The sequence below is a fragment of the Hylobates moloch genome, unplaced genomic scaffold (assembly GCF_009828535.3).
Source record: "Hylobates moloch isolate HMO894 unplaced genomic scaffold, HMol_V3 SCAFFOLD_3, whole genome shotgun sequence".
Taxonomy (NCBI): Eukaryota; Metazoa; Chordata; class Mammalia; order Primates; family Hylobatidae; genus Hylobates; species Hylobates moloch.
The window spans coordinates 46219953-46237178 of NW_026652278.1; the positions used below are offsets into that span (position 1 = coordinate 46219953).

A 17226-nucleotide genomic window follows, 5' to 3' on the forward strand; every position below is an offset into this window, starting at 1 on the left:
ACCAATACATTCATAATATAAACTGTTTTAAAGAGGCGAAGGAATGACAAATACAAAATTCCAAAGAATAGTTTCTGGAGGAAAGGGAAGGGCAAGAGGAGGCAGGAAAATGGAATAGTTGAGGAACACAAAAGTAACCAAATGCAAGTTATTATTAATATTCTAGTTCTTGGGTAGAGTGGAAGGTTCATGTGTTTTATAACTTACATATGTGTTATCAAATTCTTTTGTATCACATTATATTAAAATATTTTTTAAAACACAAGCAAAAACTATTTTTTAAAATTACTCATTATAAAAAATTTTCCAGAAGTTTAATAGTAACTCAAAATGTACTTCAAATTTTTTAGAAAGTTCTTACCTTTGTTTCTGTTCAACTGCTTTGTCCAAGTGCTGAAAGATATCCTGAAACAAGGTGCAGCTGGATCGACTGTTGATAGTATACCCATATCCTCTTTTCCAATATTGTTTCAGATCATTTAAATATTCTAATACCTAAAAAAATTCAAAAATAATTTCTAATATATTTTCAAAAATATAACAGATTCCCTGATTTAATAATGATTCTCTAAGAAATGGTTACAGTGTTTAACTACCATTCTGCACAAAATACAGTATTTGTCCTTTCCAGCATTTAAGAGTTCGTCCCAAAGGTTCGTACCACAGAGATTTATGCTGCATCACAAATTTGGATTGGGGGAATGTAGATGCTGGTGTGCAAGAGCAAGCCAGTAAGTGCTCACAGCCAACCATCCAAGGTCAGGACAGCTCAAGAGAGTGGAGTAAGGACATGTGCTCACCTCTCCCCTCTTCTAGCATTATATTAAGATGGCATTATATTAATATTCTTCTTTATTCTTTCTTCTAAATGTATCCTTGACATTTAGAAGAAAGAATAAAGAAGAAGAATATTCATTAAAGCACAGAAAGATACCATAGGTGGATGAGAAATGTTTAAGAATTTTGAGAAGGTAGAAGTCAAATAGAAAATGAGTTACTTTGGTTCATGTATCAGTTTGGTGAAAAAATAATAATAAAAGTATACCAAGGATATGGGGAAATGGGTACTGTTGGAAGGAATGTATATTGGTATAGACATTCTAGAGGGCAAATCGGCAAAATCCATGAAAACACACATACCCTATGATCCATTTAATTCCATTTCTTATAAAGTGATATTCACAGAGGAACACCAGGGAGAATGTACAAGAATGACTTACAGTAGTACTGCTTATAGAAGCCAAAAAATCCCCAGAAACAACTAAATTCCAATAGTAGGTAGATGGTTAAATAAACTATGGTATACACATACTTCAGAATACTTTGCAGTTATCAAAAAGTTCTATATTATAGATTTCCATGTACTGACATGGAAAAATCTCCAAGACACAATGTTGAATAAGAACCCATTAAAAATAATACATACCCTATAATACCATTTATTACCAACACACACACACATACACATTATACCTTTTATATTTCTAAGAATGATACAGATTATAAAAGTATAGAAAACGGTTTGAAACCTATCACTGATTACACTTATTAACCTCTGCTGAAAGGTCTGGAACCGGGAGCTGGTAATTAAGTAGACTTTATCTGAGGGTTAAATTTTCCACTTACGTATCATTTGATCATTTGCTCATGTAGAAGTGGAGAACTAAAACCTCTATCTAGAACTAAAACCTGTAGCTAAAACCACAACTAGGGGACTAAAATATGTAACCCAAAAGAGGTTCAAGATGACTGCAATAGTCACAAACCTTTCTTCCCAAAAGAGCTCCTAGAGAAACTAAGTGCAAGTCATAGTAAGTTTTAAGAGCAGGGGTGGGTCAGTGCCATATATAAAAACAAAACAAAAAATACATAAAGGGGTGAGGAGGAGCTACTTGCTACACTAGCATTGCTGCCTACAATCTAGACTAGCACAGCACAATGGCAACTTGTGTGTCCCTTCCAAAGGTAGAAGTGTAGATATTTATTAAAGAAGAAAAGAAGAGCTGAGGGTAAAAGCATGAATAAACAGGTTATAAATTGAAGGAAATGAAATATTACATGACCGCCTTGAACGAGGCTCAGGGCAAAAGGTGACGCCGTCTCTTAGCTCAAGTACGACAGATGCATGAAAGGGTGAAGCTATATATTTGCCAAGACCACTCCTGGTTTTGGAACCTGACAGGATTGAAAGGAAGCCGGCAAACCTGAGTGGCCTTGCCCTGGAAGACATTCATACAAGATGATGGACTGGATTAATTATTAATAATTGTGTATATTCTTTTGATGTAAAGTATCCCTCTTTGAAAACCAGGGGCTGACCTGTGGTATTACGATATGTATATATTGGCTTTCATCCACACTTCCTGGTTTGTAACTCCCATATCCCTTGTTGTAGTCTTTTGGTATAACGCTGGGTGTGTTAGGCCTCCAGGGCAGGCCTCAGGAAACAGAATCTCTCTCCTGCCTCCCTTTCACCTGTGCGGAGACGGAGACGGAACTCTAATCTTCCTGCCTTTCTGGGGGTCTTAAGATCATGCCCTGAAAGGGTCCTGCCTCATATCCTGGGGGGAAGGAATACTTCCATAAAAACCCAACAGGACTGGGTTTAGAGAGCTTACAGATAGCTGAACATGTGGAGCTTCCTGGAGGGTGGCATGCCCAGGGAGGACATGGAAGCTCCACGCCCCTTCCCCCGTATCTCGCCCTGCTCATCTCTTCATCTGTATCCTTTGTAACATCCTTTATAATAAACCAGCAAAAGTGTTTCTTTGAGTTCTGTGAGCTGCTACAGCAAATTAACTGAACCCAAAGAAGAGGTTAGGGGAACGCCAACTTGAAGCCAGTTGAGCAGAAGAGTACCGATGGGGCACTTGGGGACTGAGCCCTCAATCTGTGGGATCTAATACTACCTCCAGGTAGACAATGTCAGAACTGAACTGGAGGACACCCAGCTGGTGTCTCCTGCTTGGTGTGCAGGGGAAAGGCTCCCACACATTTGGTCACAGAAGTCTTCTGTGTTGATGATTGTGGTGGTGGTGTGAGAGTAGAGGAAAAACACGGCCTGAGAGAGTTTGTCCTTACACAAAGGCAATTAAATCTAGAAGTTAGCAAAGAGATGTAAACACTAAGAAATTTAAAAAGGAATTAGATAAAAGTCTGTTCAATCTATTCAAATAATAAAATATACTATTAGAAATAAAAAGGAGGCAACTGGAGATTTCAAAAATTCTCACATGCTTACTACTACAACTTTATATTAAAAAAAAAAAAAAAGGGCCCGGTGTGGTGGCTCACGCCTGTAATCCCAGCACTTTGGGAGGCCGAGACGGGCAGATCGTGAGGTCAGGAGATCGAGACCATCCTGGCTAACACGGTGAAACCCCGTCTCTACTAAAAATACAAAAAATTAGCCGGGTGTGGTGGCGGGCACCTGTAGTCCCAGCTGCTCGGGAGGTCGAGGCAGCAGAATGGCTTGAACCCGGGAGGCGGAGCTTGCAGTGAGCCGAGATCATGCCTCTGTACTCCAGCCTGGGTGACAGAGCGAGACTCTGTCCCAAAACAAACGAGCAAAAAAAACCGGCCATGTGCGGTGGCTCACACCTGTAATCCCAGCAGTTTGGGAGGCTGAGGCAAGTGGCTCCCTTGAGGTCAAGAGTTCAAGACCAGCCTGGCCAACATGGCAAAACCCCGTCTCTACTAAAAAAACAAAAATTAGCCAGGTGTGGTGGCAGATGCCTGTGGTCCCGGCTACTCAGGAGGCTGAAGCACGAGAATCGACAATTCTACCAGACATACACCTTCAGAAACAGGTATACCTGTAACCCAATAAACATATACAATAATGTTCATAGCAACAAGGTTCATAATAGTCCCAAACTAAAAACAATGTCTACCAAAAAGATAATGAATAAACTGTAAAATATTCATATAATGGAATATTATACAGTAATGAAAATTAAAATTGTAGCTATATGCAACCTCATAAATCTTTTTTCATTTTTAAAACTTTATTAAATTGTAATTTACACACACATGACTTAAATATACAGGTTGATGACTTATGACAAATATAAACAACTGTATAACCTGCCCCCACTGTGATAATACAATGACTTAATAGGTTACCTGTTGCCCCTTTGCTTCAATCTCCTCTAATACTCTGCTACAGGTACATGTTTTACAGAATCCTGAGAAATGTCTGTGACCTCATAATTCCCAATCCATTTGAGAAGAGGTACATTTTCCTGAAATTTGTAAACCTTTTCACAACACAACAGATCAAGATCATTTTAAATTCCTCCCAGTTCAAATCCCTGCCTTCTAAGTAGCAATCTATAAGTGGGAAGCTTTTTTTTTTAACTTGTGTTGTGGGAGTTTGTTGTATGGATTATTTCATTACCCAGTTATTAATCCTAGTGCCCATTAGTTATTTTTCCTGATCCTCTCCCTCCTCCCAACCTCTGCCCTCTGAAAGGCCCCAGTGTATGTTGTTCCCCTCTATCTGTCCATGTGTTCCCACCATTTAGCTCCCAAATAAATCTTAAAAACTTAATGTTGAACAAGAGCTAGATACCAAAAGAAAAAAAATACACAATGAGTAATTCCATCATTATAAAGTTCAAAAATAGATAAAGCTAAACTGTTTCTTAGGGAAAAAATAAATTAGTAAACAATAAACTACTATAATAAAGAAAAAATTGAAAGCAAAAAATACACAAGTCATTATGGAGAAATAATTTCAGAGAAGGAAAACACTTTTTAAAATCAAAAGATATATTTGCTTAATTCAGCAAATAATGGATAACATAAATGACTTTTATAGGTATATTAAATACCAAAACTAATCCCAGGAGAGAGAAAATCTAGATATACTTCTTAAAGAAGACACAAATTGCAAAAAAGCTATCCTACAAATTAACTTTCTCCTTTGTGCCCCACTACGCCTTTTACGGGCAGTCTGCAACTTATGATGGTTTGACTTAAAATTTTTCGACTTTACAATGGTTCAAAAGCAATACACTTTCAGTGCGCTCCTTGACTTACAACGAGGCTATGTCTGGATAAACCTATTGTAAATCGTAAATGTACTTCCAACTTAAGATATTCAATCTACCATGGGTTTATCTGGATGCAACCCCACCATAACTTAAGGAGCATCTGCGTATATTTCTATCACTGTATAGACATCCTATTGTCTTGCAATGGTTTCGTTACATGTCTTTCATTCCTTGTGGCTTTCTTTGAGGACAATATCTATCTTATGTTAGCGTCTTTAGTTCCAAGCCAGTGCTTGTCACAGAACAGAAACTCAAAAAATGCTTGTTGAAGGTACACAAAGTCCAGGATATCTAATTATCTCAGAATTTCATAAATGTCTATTAATTTTTAATTGTAAAAAACATTCTTGGCCAGGTGTGGTGGATCACACCTGTAAACCCAGCACTTTGGGAGGGTGAGGCGGGCAGATCACTTGAGTTCAGGAGTTTGAGACCAGCCTGGCCAACATGGTGAAACCCCGTCTCTACTAAAAATACAAACATTAGCTGGGCATGATGGCGCATGCCTGTAATCCCAGCTACTGGGGAGGCTGAGGCAGGAGAACTGCTTGAACGCAAGAGGCAGAGGTTGCAGTGAGCTGAGATTGGGCCACTGCACTCCAGCCTGGGCGACAGAGGAAGACTCTGTCTCAAAAAAAAAAAAAAGAAAAAAAAAAATTCTTAACGAAGAACTTTAAACACATAAAAAATATAAAACAGTAGTATAACGAACCTCTGTGTACTCATCCAACTTCAACGATAATCAACATTCAACCAATCCCATTTCAGCTTCGCTCCTACCACCACCACTGAATTATTTTGAAGCAAATCCCAGGTATCATTTTATTTCACCTGTAAATACTTCAGTATATAAACCTATTTCACAGTGAAAGTCCTAAGCAGGGATAAATTATTTTCTATCAAATCGCTGAAGTAAATAACAGAAAATACCTCAATCAAAAGACAACCTTATATTTTTAAAAGAAGAATTTAATTTCTTTTCACATGTAAAAAGAAACTCTTATTCAATAATTTAATAAACATGTATTTAAATTTTTCAAGTCACAGTCATTTAAATTAGAAGTTCTTTTTTTTTCCTTTTTTTTTTTTTTCTGAAACAGAGTCTTTGTTGCCCAGGCTGGAATGCAGTGGCACAATCTTGGCTCACTGCAACCTCCACCTCCTGGGTTCAAGCAATTCTCCTGCCTCAGCCTCCTGAGTAGCTGGGATCACAGGTGTGCACCACCACGCTTGGCTAATTTTTTTATTTTTAGTATGGACGGGGTTTCACCATGTTGGCCAGGCTGGTCTCGAACTCCTAACCTCAGGTGATCCACCCACCTTGGCCGCCCAAAGTGCTGGGATTACAGGCATGAGCCACCACGCCCGGCCAAGAAGTTCTTTATTTACAAGGAAAAAAAGTACCTCTACAATAAGGAAATCAGGCAGGCACCATTGTAATCTAACGATCAAACATCACTGGCCAGGAGTGGTGGCTCATGTCTGTAATACCAGCACTTTGGGGGGCCCAGGCGGGCAGATCACCTAAGGCCAGGAGTTCAAGATCAGCCTGGCTAAAATGGTGAAACCCCATCTCTACTAAAAATACAAAAATTACCGGGGCATGGTGGCACACGCCTGTAATCCCAGCTACTGGAAAGGCTGAGGCAGGAGAATCACTTGAATCCAGGAGGCAGAGGTTTCAGTTAGCTGAGATTGCGCCACTGCACTCCAGCCTGGGCAACAGAGAGAGACACTGTCTCAAAAAAATAGTAATAATAATCAATGACATGACAAGCAGACATCAGTCCTTTTGATATGATGCACTGAGAAGGATGTATCACTTACGCAGTGCTCTTGTCAAAAATGTTTAATCTGATCTAATCCTAAGTAAAAAATATCAGACACATCCAAAAACATTCTGCAAAAAACCTGGCCTAGATTCTTCCAAAACGCCAATGTACGAAGGACAAAAGAAAGGCTGGAGCACTCTTTTCAGGTTAAACGAGACTAAAAGAAATGTAACCAAACGCAATGAATGATCCCTTATTAGATCCTGAATCTTACAAAACAAAGCAAACAAAAAACAGCCATAAAAGACTTAAGACGTGAAAATTTGAAAGTTGACTGTACATTAGAAAATATTGTGATATATATGATATACATAAATATGAACTATAGTATTCTGTATTGTGGTTATACAAAAGAATGTTCTTGTCCTAGATGCATGCCCAAGTATTTAAGGGTGAAGCATCCTGATGGTGGGGGGCGAAAAAGATTATATACACACAGTGGACAGAAAAAACGGCTCCCATATGTCCACATTCTAATCCCTGACATCTTGTGAATATGTTACCGTACCTGATAAAAAGGAATCTGCCAGTGTGATTAAGTTATGAATCTCGAGATGGAGAGATAAATCCTGGACTATCTAGGTGGGCCCAGTGTAATCAACAAGTATCCTTATGAGAGGCAGGCAGGAAGGACAGTTAGAGTTGGAGATGTGCCCATCAGAAGTTTGAGTGATAAGAAATGCAAGCAGCCTCTGGAGATCAGAAAAAGCAGGGTATAGATGTTCTCCTAAAGGCCCCTGAAAGAATACGGCTCTATTGATACCTTGATTTCAGCCCTGTAAGATTCAATTTGAACTTCTGACCTCCAGAACCATAAGATAATAAACTTATATTAAGCCAGTAAGTTTGTGGTAACTTGTTAGAGCAGCAATAGGAAACTAATATAGTAGAGAGAGTGATAAAGGAAATGTGGCAAAAAGGTTAACTGGTAAATATAGGCGAAGGACATATGAGTGTTCACTGTAAAACACAGAACACAATTTCCCATGAAAACTGTTAGAAAATAGTTGCTAGGACTTTGGAAACCCATTTATTCTCTCTGAGCTTTGGCTTCCCATAAGAATAATCTGGGATTATATCAGCTCTATAATCCCTTCCAAGCAGTAAAATTTGATGCTGGGTTAAAAGTAGGTCTGTACATGGGTTGATTTAGAAATCAAATCATCATGGAAAAAATGTTTCCAGAGTTTTTTGAACCTAAACTATTTACAAGTAGGTGGGACCAATTTGAACTTTTAATCTCTCTTTATTTAAGGAAAATTAGGAGTTAGTCACAAAACAGTTTATGTTCCCTAACTACTCATTTTCTGAAAAGCTGCTTCAAGTAACCAAATGCAAACAAGCAAGCCAAAAAAAATTTTTTTTAAAAAGCAAGGAAACTGCAAAAATAATACTTACCTTTGCATCATCTATGTCAAAAACATCACACCAAGGAGATTTAACACCTTTAATTGCCAGGTCAAATGAACAGGTGAAAAAGGCTACTTGAATTAAATCTGGGGGGAAAAAAAGGTAAAATTTTGTGGGTCATTATTTTCTGCAATTTTTCAAAGGCTAAATATCTGTAGAATGCCATGTGTTGTACAGCTCAATAAAATGGACATCTTCAGTTTGGGGAAGAAATAATTTAGTTTCTTCCTGGCTATCAAAGAATTAAGAGACTTGCTCTGTATAATTTAAGGGTGCAGAACTGAACTATCAGGAAGAAACCATGAGGAAGTATAAATTTCAGTCCAATAAAACTAAGAAATTTTCTGTAATTGGTAACTTTTTTCTGCCTTTTTTTTTTTTGGACAGGGTCTTGCTCTGTTGTCCAGGCTAGAGTGCAGTGGTGATCACAGCTCACTGCAAACTCAGATTCCTGGGCTCAAGCAATCCTCCTGCCTCAGGCAATTACTTGTTAAGAGCATATTTGCCTAGCAATATCAACAAAAAGTATAACCCAAGGACTTGCTGTATAAAACTTAACATGATTTTGTTGATTTTAGACAGTTCAAGGAGGGGGGGCTAAGGTTATAAAGGTTTTAGTACCCGGCTTGAAAATTACAAATAACAAAGTACATTTATTAAACAGTTTAAATTATACAATTCATTTTATAACTAAGAAGCAGCAGTAAGTACAGAAAAGATATAAAAGGAGAGAGAAGTCCACAGAGATAGAGAGGGAAGGAAGTGCAAGGTAAGTGAGGGGGAAGGAGAAAGGAGAGACAGCCAAGGAGGAGAAGCACAAAAAGGGAAAAATCACACACTAAAGAGAGAAATGTTGGTACCAACATGAGTTTTTCAAACTTAGCTGCTCAAATGATTTCGGAAGTGGATTTCAGAATAAGTTATCTAGCATTTTTACACTGCTAATTTGCTGATTACATTACTTTGAGATACATATGGGTATTGAAGAGAAGGGATAAGGGAATGAATGCTTGGGCTATAAAAAGTAGCCTTTGTTAGTAAATAAAAACACTGCTGCTCTCTAGTCAATGAGAAGTGGGTGATATTTAATGCTAGAGAGAAAAAAAGTCAACTGCAGTGGTTGCCTCCATTGCTTTGATTTTTCTTTAATTTTACTGCCTTTCCTGTTTTCCTAAAGGAAAATGGGACCAAAAATCAACTCATGTTACACGCATTTTGCACTAGTTCTGAGTTTAAAGAATTTCTGAGGCAGTATATAATACAAAAAAAAAAAATGTATTTCATTGGGAATATACAGAAAAGCCATTCAAAACTTCACTTATGTAAAGAAAAGGTTTTATAATCTCAATACCTGATACAATATAGTGGCTTGTAAGTACCAGGTACATTTGATGAAAGGACCTGGCTTATTTACACTCAAAGCTCTAATTCTGAAACTATAAAGTCAGTCCACATAGTATATTCTTTAACCGGAAGAGAGTTTACTGGAAAAAAAAAATTCACCAAAAAACTCTTCAGAGTACAGGGAGAAAAAGCATCAGACGAAGACAGGCTGAGACCTGACTTTACCACTAATTATCCTGGGTAAGTTCTCTTTAGTGTCAATTTCTCCACTTACAAAGTAAAGAGGTTAGATACACTATCTTATTTAATTTATAGCTCTGACTTATCTGTTATGACCCTTCTGATTTTGTGGTCAATCTTTCAGAAACTCAAAAATATTTCAGGTGGATAAGAAATTTAAATATTTAAAAAAACTTTCCCTCCACTCCCCTGAGAAAAAAATAAAACAACAAAAAAAGGAAGACAATAGGAAAATATAATAATCTTGGGGTGGGAGGATTCCTAAACAAAATACAACACTCAGAAGCCATAATGCAGAGACAGATATGGCTATGTAAAAGATGTAAACTTCTGTGCAATCAAAGGCACCATCAACAAACCTAAGAGATAAGCAAGAAATTAAAATATTAGCAACAGGCCGGGCGCGGTGGCTCACACCTGTAATCCCAGCACTTTGGGAGGCTGAGGCCAGCGGATCACAAGGTCAGGAGATCAAGACCATCCTGGCTAACACGGTGAAACCCCGTCTCTACTAAAAAAATAGAAAAAATTAGCCGGGCGTGGTGGCGGGCGCCTGTAGTCCCAGCTACTCTGGAGGCTGAGGCAGGAGGATGGCGTGAAACCAGGAGGCAGAGCTTGCAGTGAGCCGAGATCGCGCCACTGCACTCCAGCCTGGGTGACAGAGCGAGATTCCGTCTTAAAAAAATAAAAAAAAATAAAAATAAATAAATAAAAAAATAAATAAAATATTAGCAACATACAACAAGCAAAGGGTGAATCCTTTGTCAGGCAGAATTAAAAGATATAATTAATATATCCATAATACATAAAAGGCATTTGTGATTCATAAGAAAACAAAAATAACCCAATAGAAAATGAACAAAGTTATAAGGGGCAATTTTTAGAAGAAATGCAACTGGCTACTAAACATGAAAAGATGTTCACTTTCAGAAGTAATCAAAGAACTTCCAATTAAAGCTAGATAATATTTTTCATTAATCAAATTGGCAAAAATTAAAATGACTAATAATATCTACTGTTGGAAGATAGGGGAAAATGAGCATTCTCATATACTGTGGATATAAATTTTTACTACACCTTCAGAGAACAATTTCAAAATATATGTCAAGATGTAAAACATTCATGTGTGTTAACCCAGCAATTTCACCTGTTTATCTTTAAAAAACATTTTTAGAAATCTATTTATTTATTTGGAGACCAGGTTACGAGACTGGCTAACTTTTGTGCCTTTGATAGAGGCAGGGTTTCACCATGTTGCCAAGGCTAGTCTTGAACTCCTGGACTCCAGTGATCCACCTACTTTGGCCTCCCAAAGTGCTGGGATTATACGTTATGCCACGGCACTCGGCCTCACCTATTTTATCTTACAAATAAACTCTCAAGTGTAAAAAACAGACTACAAGAATGTTCACTGTAGCATTACCTGAAAGAGTTAAAAACTACGAAAAACTTCAGTAGGAAAATGGTTTCTATAAAAAGAATTTGGACTGCATTAGCAACAGCCTCTTACAGCAGTAAAATTCGATGATGGGTTAAACAATTTAACTAGCATTGACTTACAAATCGAGTCATTCATATGTCCCATGAAATAACACAGGATTTAAAAGAATGAGACAGTTCTATATTTGTCTAGAGACAAATATATTGTTAAGTAAAAATAGTAAGTTACTGAAAATACATATAGCGTCACCCCTCTATGTAAACAAAAGGGTATTTAAATAGCAAAAGTATTTATTGTTTTGCTACTAAATGCTTTGTATGAATTAATCTTATATAATCTTTGCAATAATCCTACAAGACAAGAATAATTCATTTTACAGAAAAGGAAACTGTGGCATAAAGACATTAATAAACTTGTCAAAAATCACAGTTATTCAATAGGACAGTAGAGTCAAGATTCAAATGCAAATAGTCCAATTCCAGAGTCCATTATTTTAACCACTATACTTAATATTGCTTCCAAAAAGTTGCTGTCAGTGACTTCATCAGTAAAATACATAATTCTTGCCCATTCAGAGACTAAACATAGTTTTAAAAAATCTTTTTCAACAGCCTAACTGCCTACTAACAGAATAATGGCTAGATATTAGTATAGATATAGAATGAAATACATACATTTAAAATGTAGGACTAGAATTACAAACATTACATCAAAAACAAAAAGTTGCATAAAAATAGAATTTTGGACTGGTATAAACTTTGATACTACTCTTAAAAGTTTTAAAATCTGCAAAACAATATCCCATTTATGTATAAAAACTGGCATGGGATAATATAAATGCTCAATTCATGACAACAATTACCACTGGTGAGAAAGGAAGAAGAATGGGATCTAGGAACGGGACCAGTAGACCTCAATTTATTTAAGGCAAGTAACTGAAACACGAAGTTAAAATTTAGTAAAACCAAGTTGTGGGTATAGGGATGTTCACTACATTAGCCTTTTTTGTTATCTTAATATTTGAATTATTTCCCAATAAAGTAAATAATTTTTGAAGCTCCACAGGCGATGCCAATGTACTGCCAGTTTGGAGAGAGAGAAAAAATTCAATTTCAAATGCTAGTCTAGGTATCTTCTTTTTGATCCTTATATAGCATCCAGGCCCTGTGACTGATAAATTCTAATCTATTTTTTCCCCAACATCTACTTCCAGTCTTTTGGAAATTAATTCAGAGTATAATGTAATCTACAATCTTTGCATGTATCTTTGTCAACATCTACCCTATGGAATATAAATTCCTACAAAACAGAAAAAAAATCTTACTTTCTTAATCTCTCGTTGCTAGGTGACCATGTGCCCTGGTTTTCCACCTGCTTTCCTGGCAAAATTATTAATAGCGTTCCCTTTCACTTTCGAAAGTGTCCCACCAGTTTGGATGGTAAGTTGCATAGTCAGCCCATCGACTGCAATAACTTATGATAGACATGACTGCTCATCTTCTCAGCATTGCTACATATAACTCAAAAAACATCATAGTACTTTGCTTTTCACTTTCTAAAACTTATCCCTCTTACACATTAGCAGGTACTTTTGAACTGCTTCAAAAGCTAAAGAATTTATATGATTTTTCCATTTGTATCACTTAATGAGGGGGAAATTCAGAAAACATAATTTGTTTTAAAAATAATGCCTACATTTGAGGCTTTATATTACTCTGCCCTCAAAAAAACTCCAGAATATAACTAGAATCTTGTACATTAATTTAAATAACACTCAAAGAAGAATATGAATCTAAAAACGGTAAATAGTAAGCACAATGTATACAATTTTTTTGACCCAGAACATATTATTTTCTTAATGTAAATCAATTATGGGCCTTTAAAAAAGATTGTTTCCTTATGTTTTCATTTTCACAGTTCAAAATTATTTAAACTGTAAGTTCAAATAAAAGACAACAGACATATTACCTGCATTTAAATCATTTACTGGCACTTGCAAAGTAGCTGCAACTTTTTTTAAAATGTTCTGCATTTCTGGTCCAGTTTTGAAGGCTTCCACGTGATAAAGAGCTGTAGCATTTTTTTCTACTTCAGTTAAAAACTTCTCACAGTGATCAAAAAATCTCATTAGTTTATCATTAACTGTTGGAGGTCCAAACTCCATATCTGAAAGAGAAAAAAATTTATATATATTTATAAATCACTGACATAAATGACAGTTTCAAATTATTGAAAATGTTAAGTGTGAAAATGGAACATTAACATCTTACTAATCCGCACAGCTGAAATAAGCACATATTGATGAGGAACCTCATAGGGTAAAATTATTCCCCATTTATAATGGCTGTAATGCATGAGAATAGCTAGAAAAGGCTAAAGAAATAGAGACTGAAGATTAAATGTGTTGTAGAGATGCTACGCAATGAAACTGCATCATACATTAATAAGTACTGTTTCTGTCAGGCATGGAAAACTTTAGAAAGCAAACTAAAAATCAGCAAAGTTTCTACTTACAAGGTGAGAGAGAATTCAACATATGGAATCTATTTTTTCACTCTAAGCCAAAGTCTAAACAGAGTATTTTATTTTCTCAATTAACCTTCCCAACTCTGTGTTACGTTACAAAGATTCTGCTTTGGACAAAAACTACTGACAGCAGCACAAAACGCACTGATGTTTTGGGTCTCCTGTGCTTCACTGTGCTGGGCCTGTGACTTGGTTTATCTTTTAACTGAAGCCCCAGATAACTTTCTATTTAAAATTTAATAAATTACATTATGTCCCCAATTTGGCAACAAATATGTATTGGAGAAGCATTCATAATCATGCTTCAACTACTGGTGTGCCCTTTACGTTTTTTTCAGTCATACTCAAAACACACATTTTTCAATCATTTCTCCAACAATTTACCATGAAAAGAACACCAAGTATATCATTTTCGTATATAAAATGTGACAAAATTGAATATAGTTTTATCTGGGCTTTGGATGTGTATGCAAAAAAAAATCAATATGTATGTTTAAGTGTCTCTTGAAATGGATAATTCTGCCCACTTTGTCAATTGGATTGCAATTCTTAAGAAAATATCTTGACTAGGAAAATAAGCAAACTTTGTCACCTTTTATCTGTGGCTGCTAAAATATAATTTCCCAAGTGCATCTAGGTATTTTATCCTTGTTACTATCTAATTATTGCTAGTCTTTAAACAAAAACAAAGGCATTGCTCTGTTTATACAAAACTACAAATCTAATTCAGCAGACTCCCTCAAAAGACCAGATGTACATAATAGGCAAAACTATTGTCTATAGAGAATAATAAAGTGGCTAGGCAAAGGGTTTACTATCTGACACTGAAAACGGTCAGGAGTGGGCTTATTCTGAACTGTAGTATTTTCATCCCTGGCTCTGTACTGAGAGTCAAATGCTAGTCTTCGCAATGCCATCTGAGAACAAAAATTCACTTGTTCCAGGAAGTCGCTATAGATATTGCGTTATATTAAAATATGTTCTGCTTTCAACATTCTGTTAATTTAACAGATTTATGAAGAATTTTCACTCATGTTAATGGAAAAAGTATATATTTTTAAAAAAACACAATTCAACAAATAATTAGACACAAGTCAGCTAACTGAATTACCCACAATAACATGACACAGAATCAGTGGAGAAATCCCTTACAGATGGTTTCACTGTTCAACAGCTACAGAAGAAATTACAAACCAGCCTACTTCTAATTTTTCACTTGGGCATTGAAGCTAAACAATAATCCTCACTTCAATTCTGGCCTTAAAAGTGATCAAGAAACTATTAATGCCTGCTCATCTCTGTGGTACAAAAATGTTACATGTTTTTATTCTTATTAGGTATGTTATTGGACAAATGGAAGGAGTATAGCATAATGGCTAAGAGAACAAGCTCTGAATCAGATTTCCTGGGTCCACAGCTAGCTGTATGAAAATGGGCAAATTATTTAATGTGTTTGTGTATCAATTTCCTCATCTTTGAGATAAGGGGAAAATACTATCAACTCCAGACTGTGGTTGTAAGGATTTTGTAAAATAAATGTGAGGCACACCTGTCATACAATAGGCATGAGGTGTATGCTATCATTATTATTTGTAACTATTACAACATTTTCTAAGAGAAAAAGAACCATCCTAGGAAAACAGAAGACTTGGATTCTAGACCTTAGAGAATGACAATTAAGAAGGCATAATCTTGGGCTTGGGTTCTTCACCTGTGAAATAACGGGGTCTTACTAGATAATTTCTCAAATTTCGAAAAAGTGTCATTAATGGAATAAATGAGTTGTTACTGCTTGTGACCACGGACCACAGCTACAATGATGGGAATGATACAGTAAAAACACGAACAAAACAGAAGAAAAAAGGGCACAAAAGCTTGAGATCAGGTTCCTAAAACAGGGTGTATGTCTAAAACTGTCATCTGAAAAAGATGATGAGTTTAAAACAAAAAAAAAGAAATAAGGAAAAACTAGTATCGGAAGCATAGCCCGAGGAAGAAAATTCTAGATTCTCTTTTTTAAAACGTGCGCCCAATTGTGAAACTAGACGCCAGGGAAGGGGGAAGGGATGGGTTGGGGCAATTCAGTTTGGGAACGGGAGCGCAAAAATTGCGGGAGACCTCGTCTGTCCCCTTTCCTGTTGGATCCCCAACTCTACTAAAGCAGGCAGCATGTACAAGGTGCTGAATTTACACCTGATGAATTAATAAATGAACATACGTGTAAGGGGAAAAAGAGATAGCCAAGTCTGTAATATCCCTCGACAGGGAGGACGTAGCCCGAGGGATGATGGCTTGGGAAAAGAGGAAAGACAACTGGGGGCATCGGAAAAGCCCAGGGTCTGGGGGAGGCGGGAGAGGATCCAAGGCGGGTGGGAGGACCGGGACAGCACACGGGCCACCCGGGGGGTCACCTGCGACGTCGGGCGGCGGCAAGCCAGGGTGGTAGTGCTGCCATAGCCCCTGTAGGAAGGCGGCGCTGCTATCCATGCAGCGGTGCTTGGAACTGGTGATGAACCGCAGGCGGCCGCAGTTCTCACGGCTGAAAAGGGCCGGGAAGAGCGAGGCCAGACGCAGCGCCAGCTGTCGCATATCCTGCCGTCCCTTCTCTACTAGTTGCCCGTCCATCCAGTCCGCGTACCACAAAGGCCAGTCGGCCAGCGCTGCACGCAGGTCGCGGCTGCCGGTACTACCGGCCCCGCCATCCCTGGACCTGCGGGCCTGCAGCAACCCATGCAGCTGCCTCAGCTTGCGGATCTGTTTGGCCGTGGGGTAGCGGGTGCCGTGGCGAATGAGGGCGACCAGCTGCACCGGGGTGCAGGTCCCCTCCAGCAGCTCAGGGTCCCGCCAAGGAGCTTCGGGACCCGACAACAGCACGGGGTTGACATCCTCGTAGCGAGTCTTGGTGCCGAAATAGGGGCTGAGCGACGAGGCCACCGGGTCCCTCGGCTCTAGATGAGAGCAGCGCGCAAGCGACGAAAGCAGCGCCGCAGCCAGGGCCGCGGCAGGCGCTACGGAGGTCCGGGAGAGGCAGCGGGGCGCGCGGAGCATTGTCGGGGCGGTCAGTGGAGGGCGCCGAGCCGGCTGCCGATGCCCAGCTTCCGGCTCCGGAGGGCAGGGGGCGGGTCTGGAGGGCGCTTCCGGCCGGCGGCCCTCGGGATGCGCTTCGCTGTCCTCGAGGAGGTACCAGCCCCTGGCGGTGGGTCTTGCGTCCCGGCGGAAAGCTCCGAGGAGCCCTGTAGACTTGTGGCTCGGGTGGAGCCGGCGGAAAACCCCGAGAAGCTTGAGACAGCCGTGACTGAGGTGGAGCCGGCGTGGCTGCCCTGGAGCGTGGGCGAGTTTCCTCTTAGCCGGAGCTTCAGGGATTGACTCAAAGACT

The 17226-nt window shown here is 38.5% G+C and overlaps 1 protein-coding gene across 2 annotated transcripts in view; it reads right to left on the minus strand.

Annotated features, from left to right (window-relative positions):
• Positions 1-16921, minus strand: part of MINPP1 (multiple inositol-polyphosphate phosphatase 1) — a 47619-nt gene extending 30698 nt beyond the window's left edge. Inside the window, exons 1-4 of one of the 2 annotated variants that reach the window (XM_032137479.2) lie at positions 16262-16921; positions 13293-13490; positions 8288-8385; positions 362-495 (exon numbers count right to left, since the gene is read on the minus strand). In XM_032137479.2, the coding sequence (XP_031993370.1) occupies positions 362-495; positions 8288-8385; positions 13293-13490; positions 16262-16898 (1067 nt within the window). In that variant the 5' untranslated portion in view covers positions 16899-16921. The remainder of the gene's footprint in view (positions 1-361; positions 496-8287; positions 8386-13292; positions 13491-16261) is intronic. The other variant, XM_032137492.2, reaches the window with a different exon arrangement.
• Positions 16922-17226: the final 305 nt, after the last annotated feature.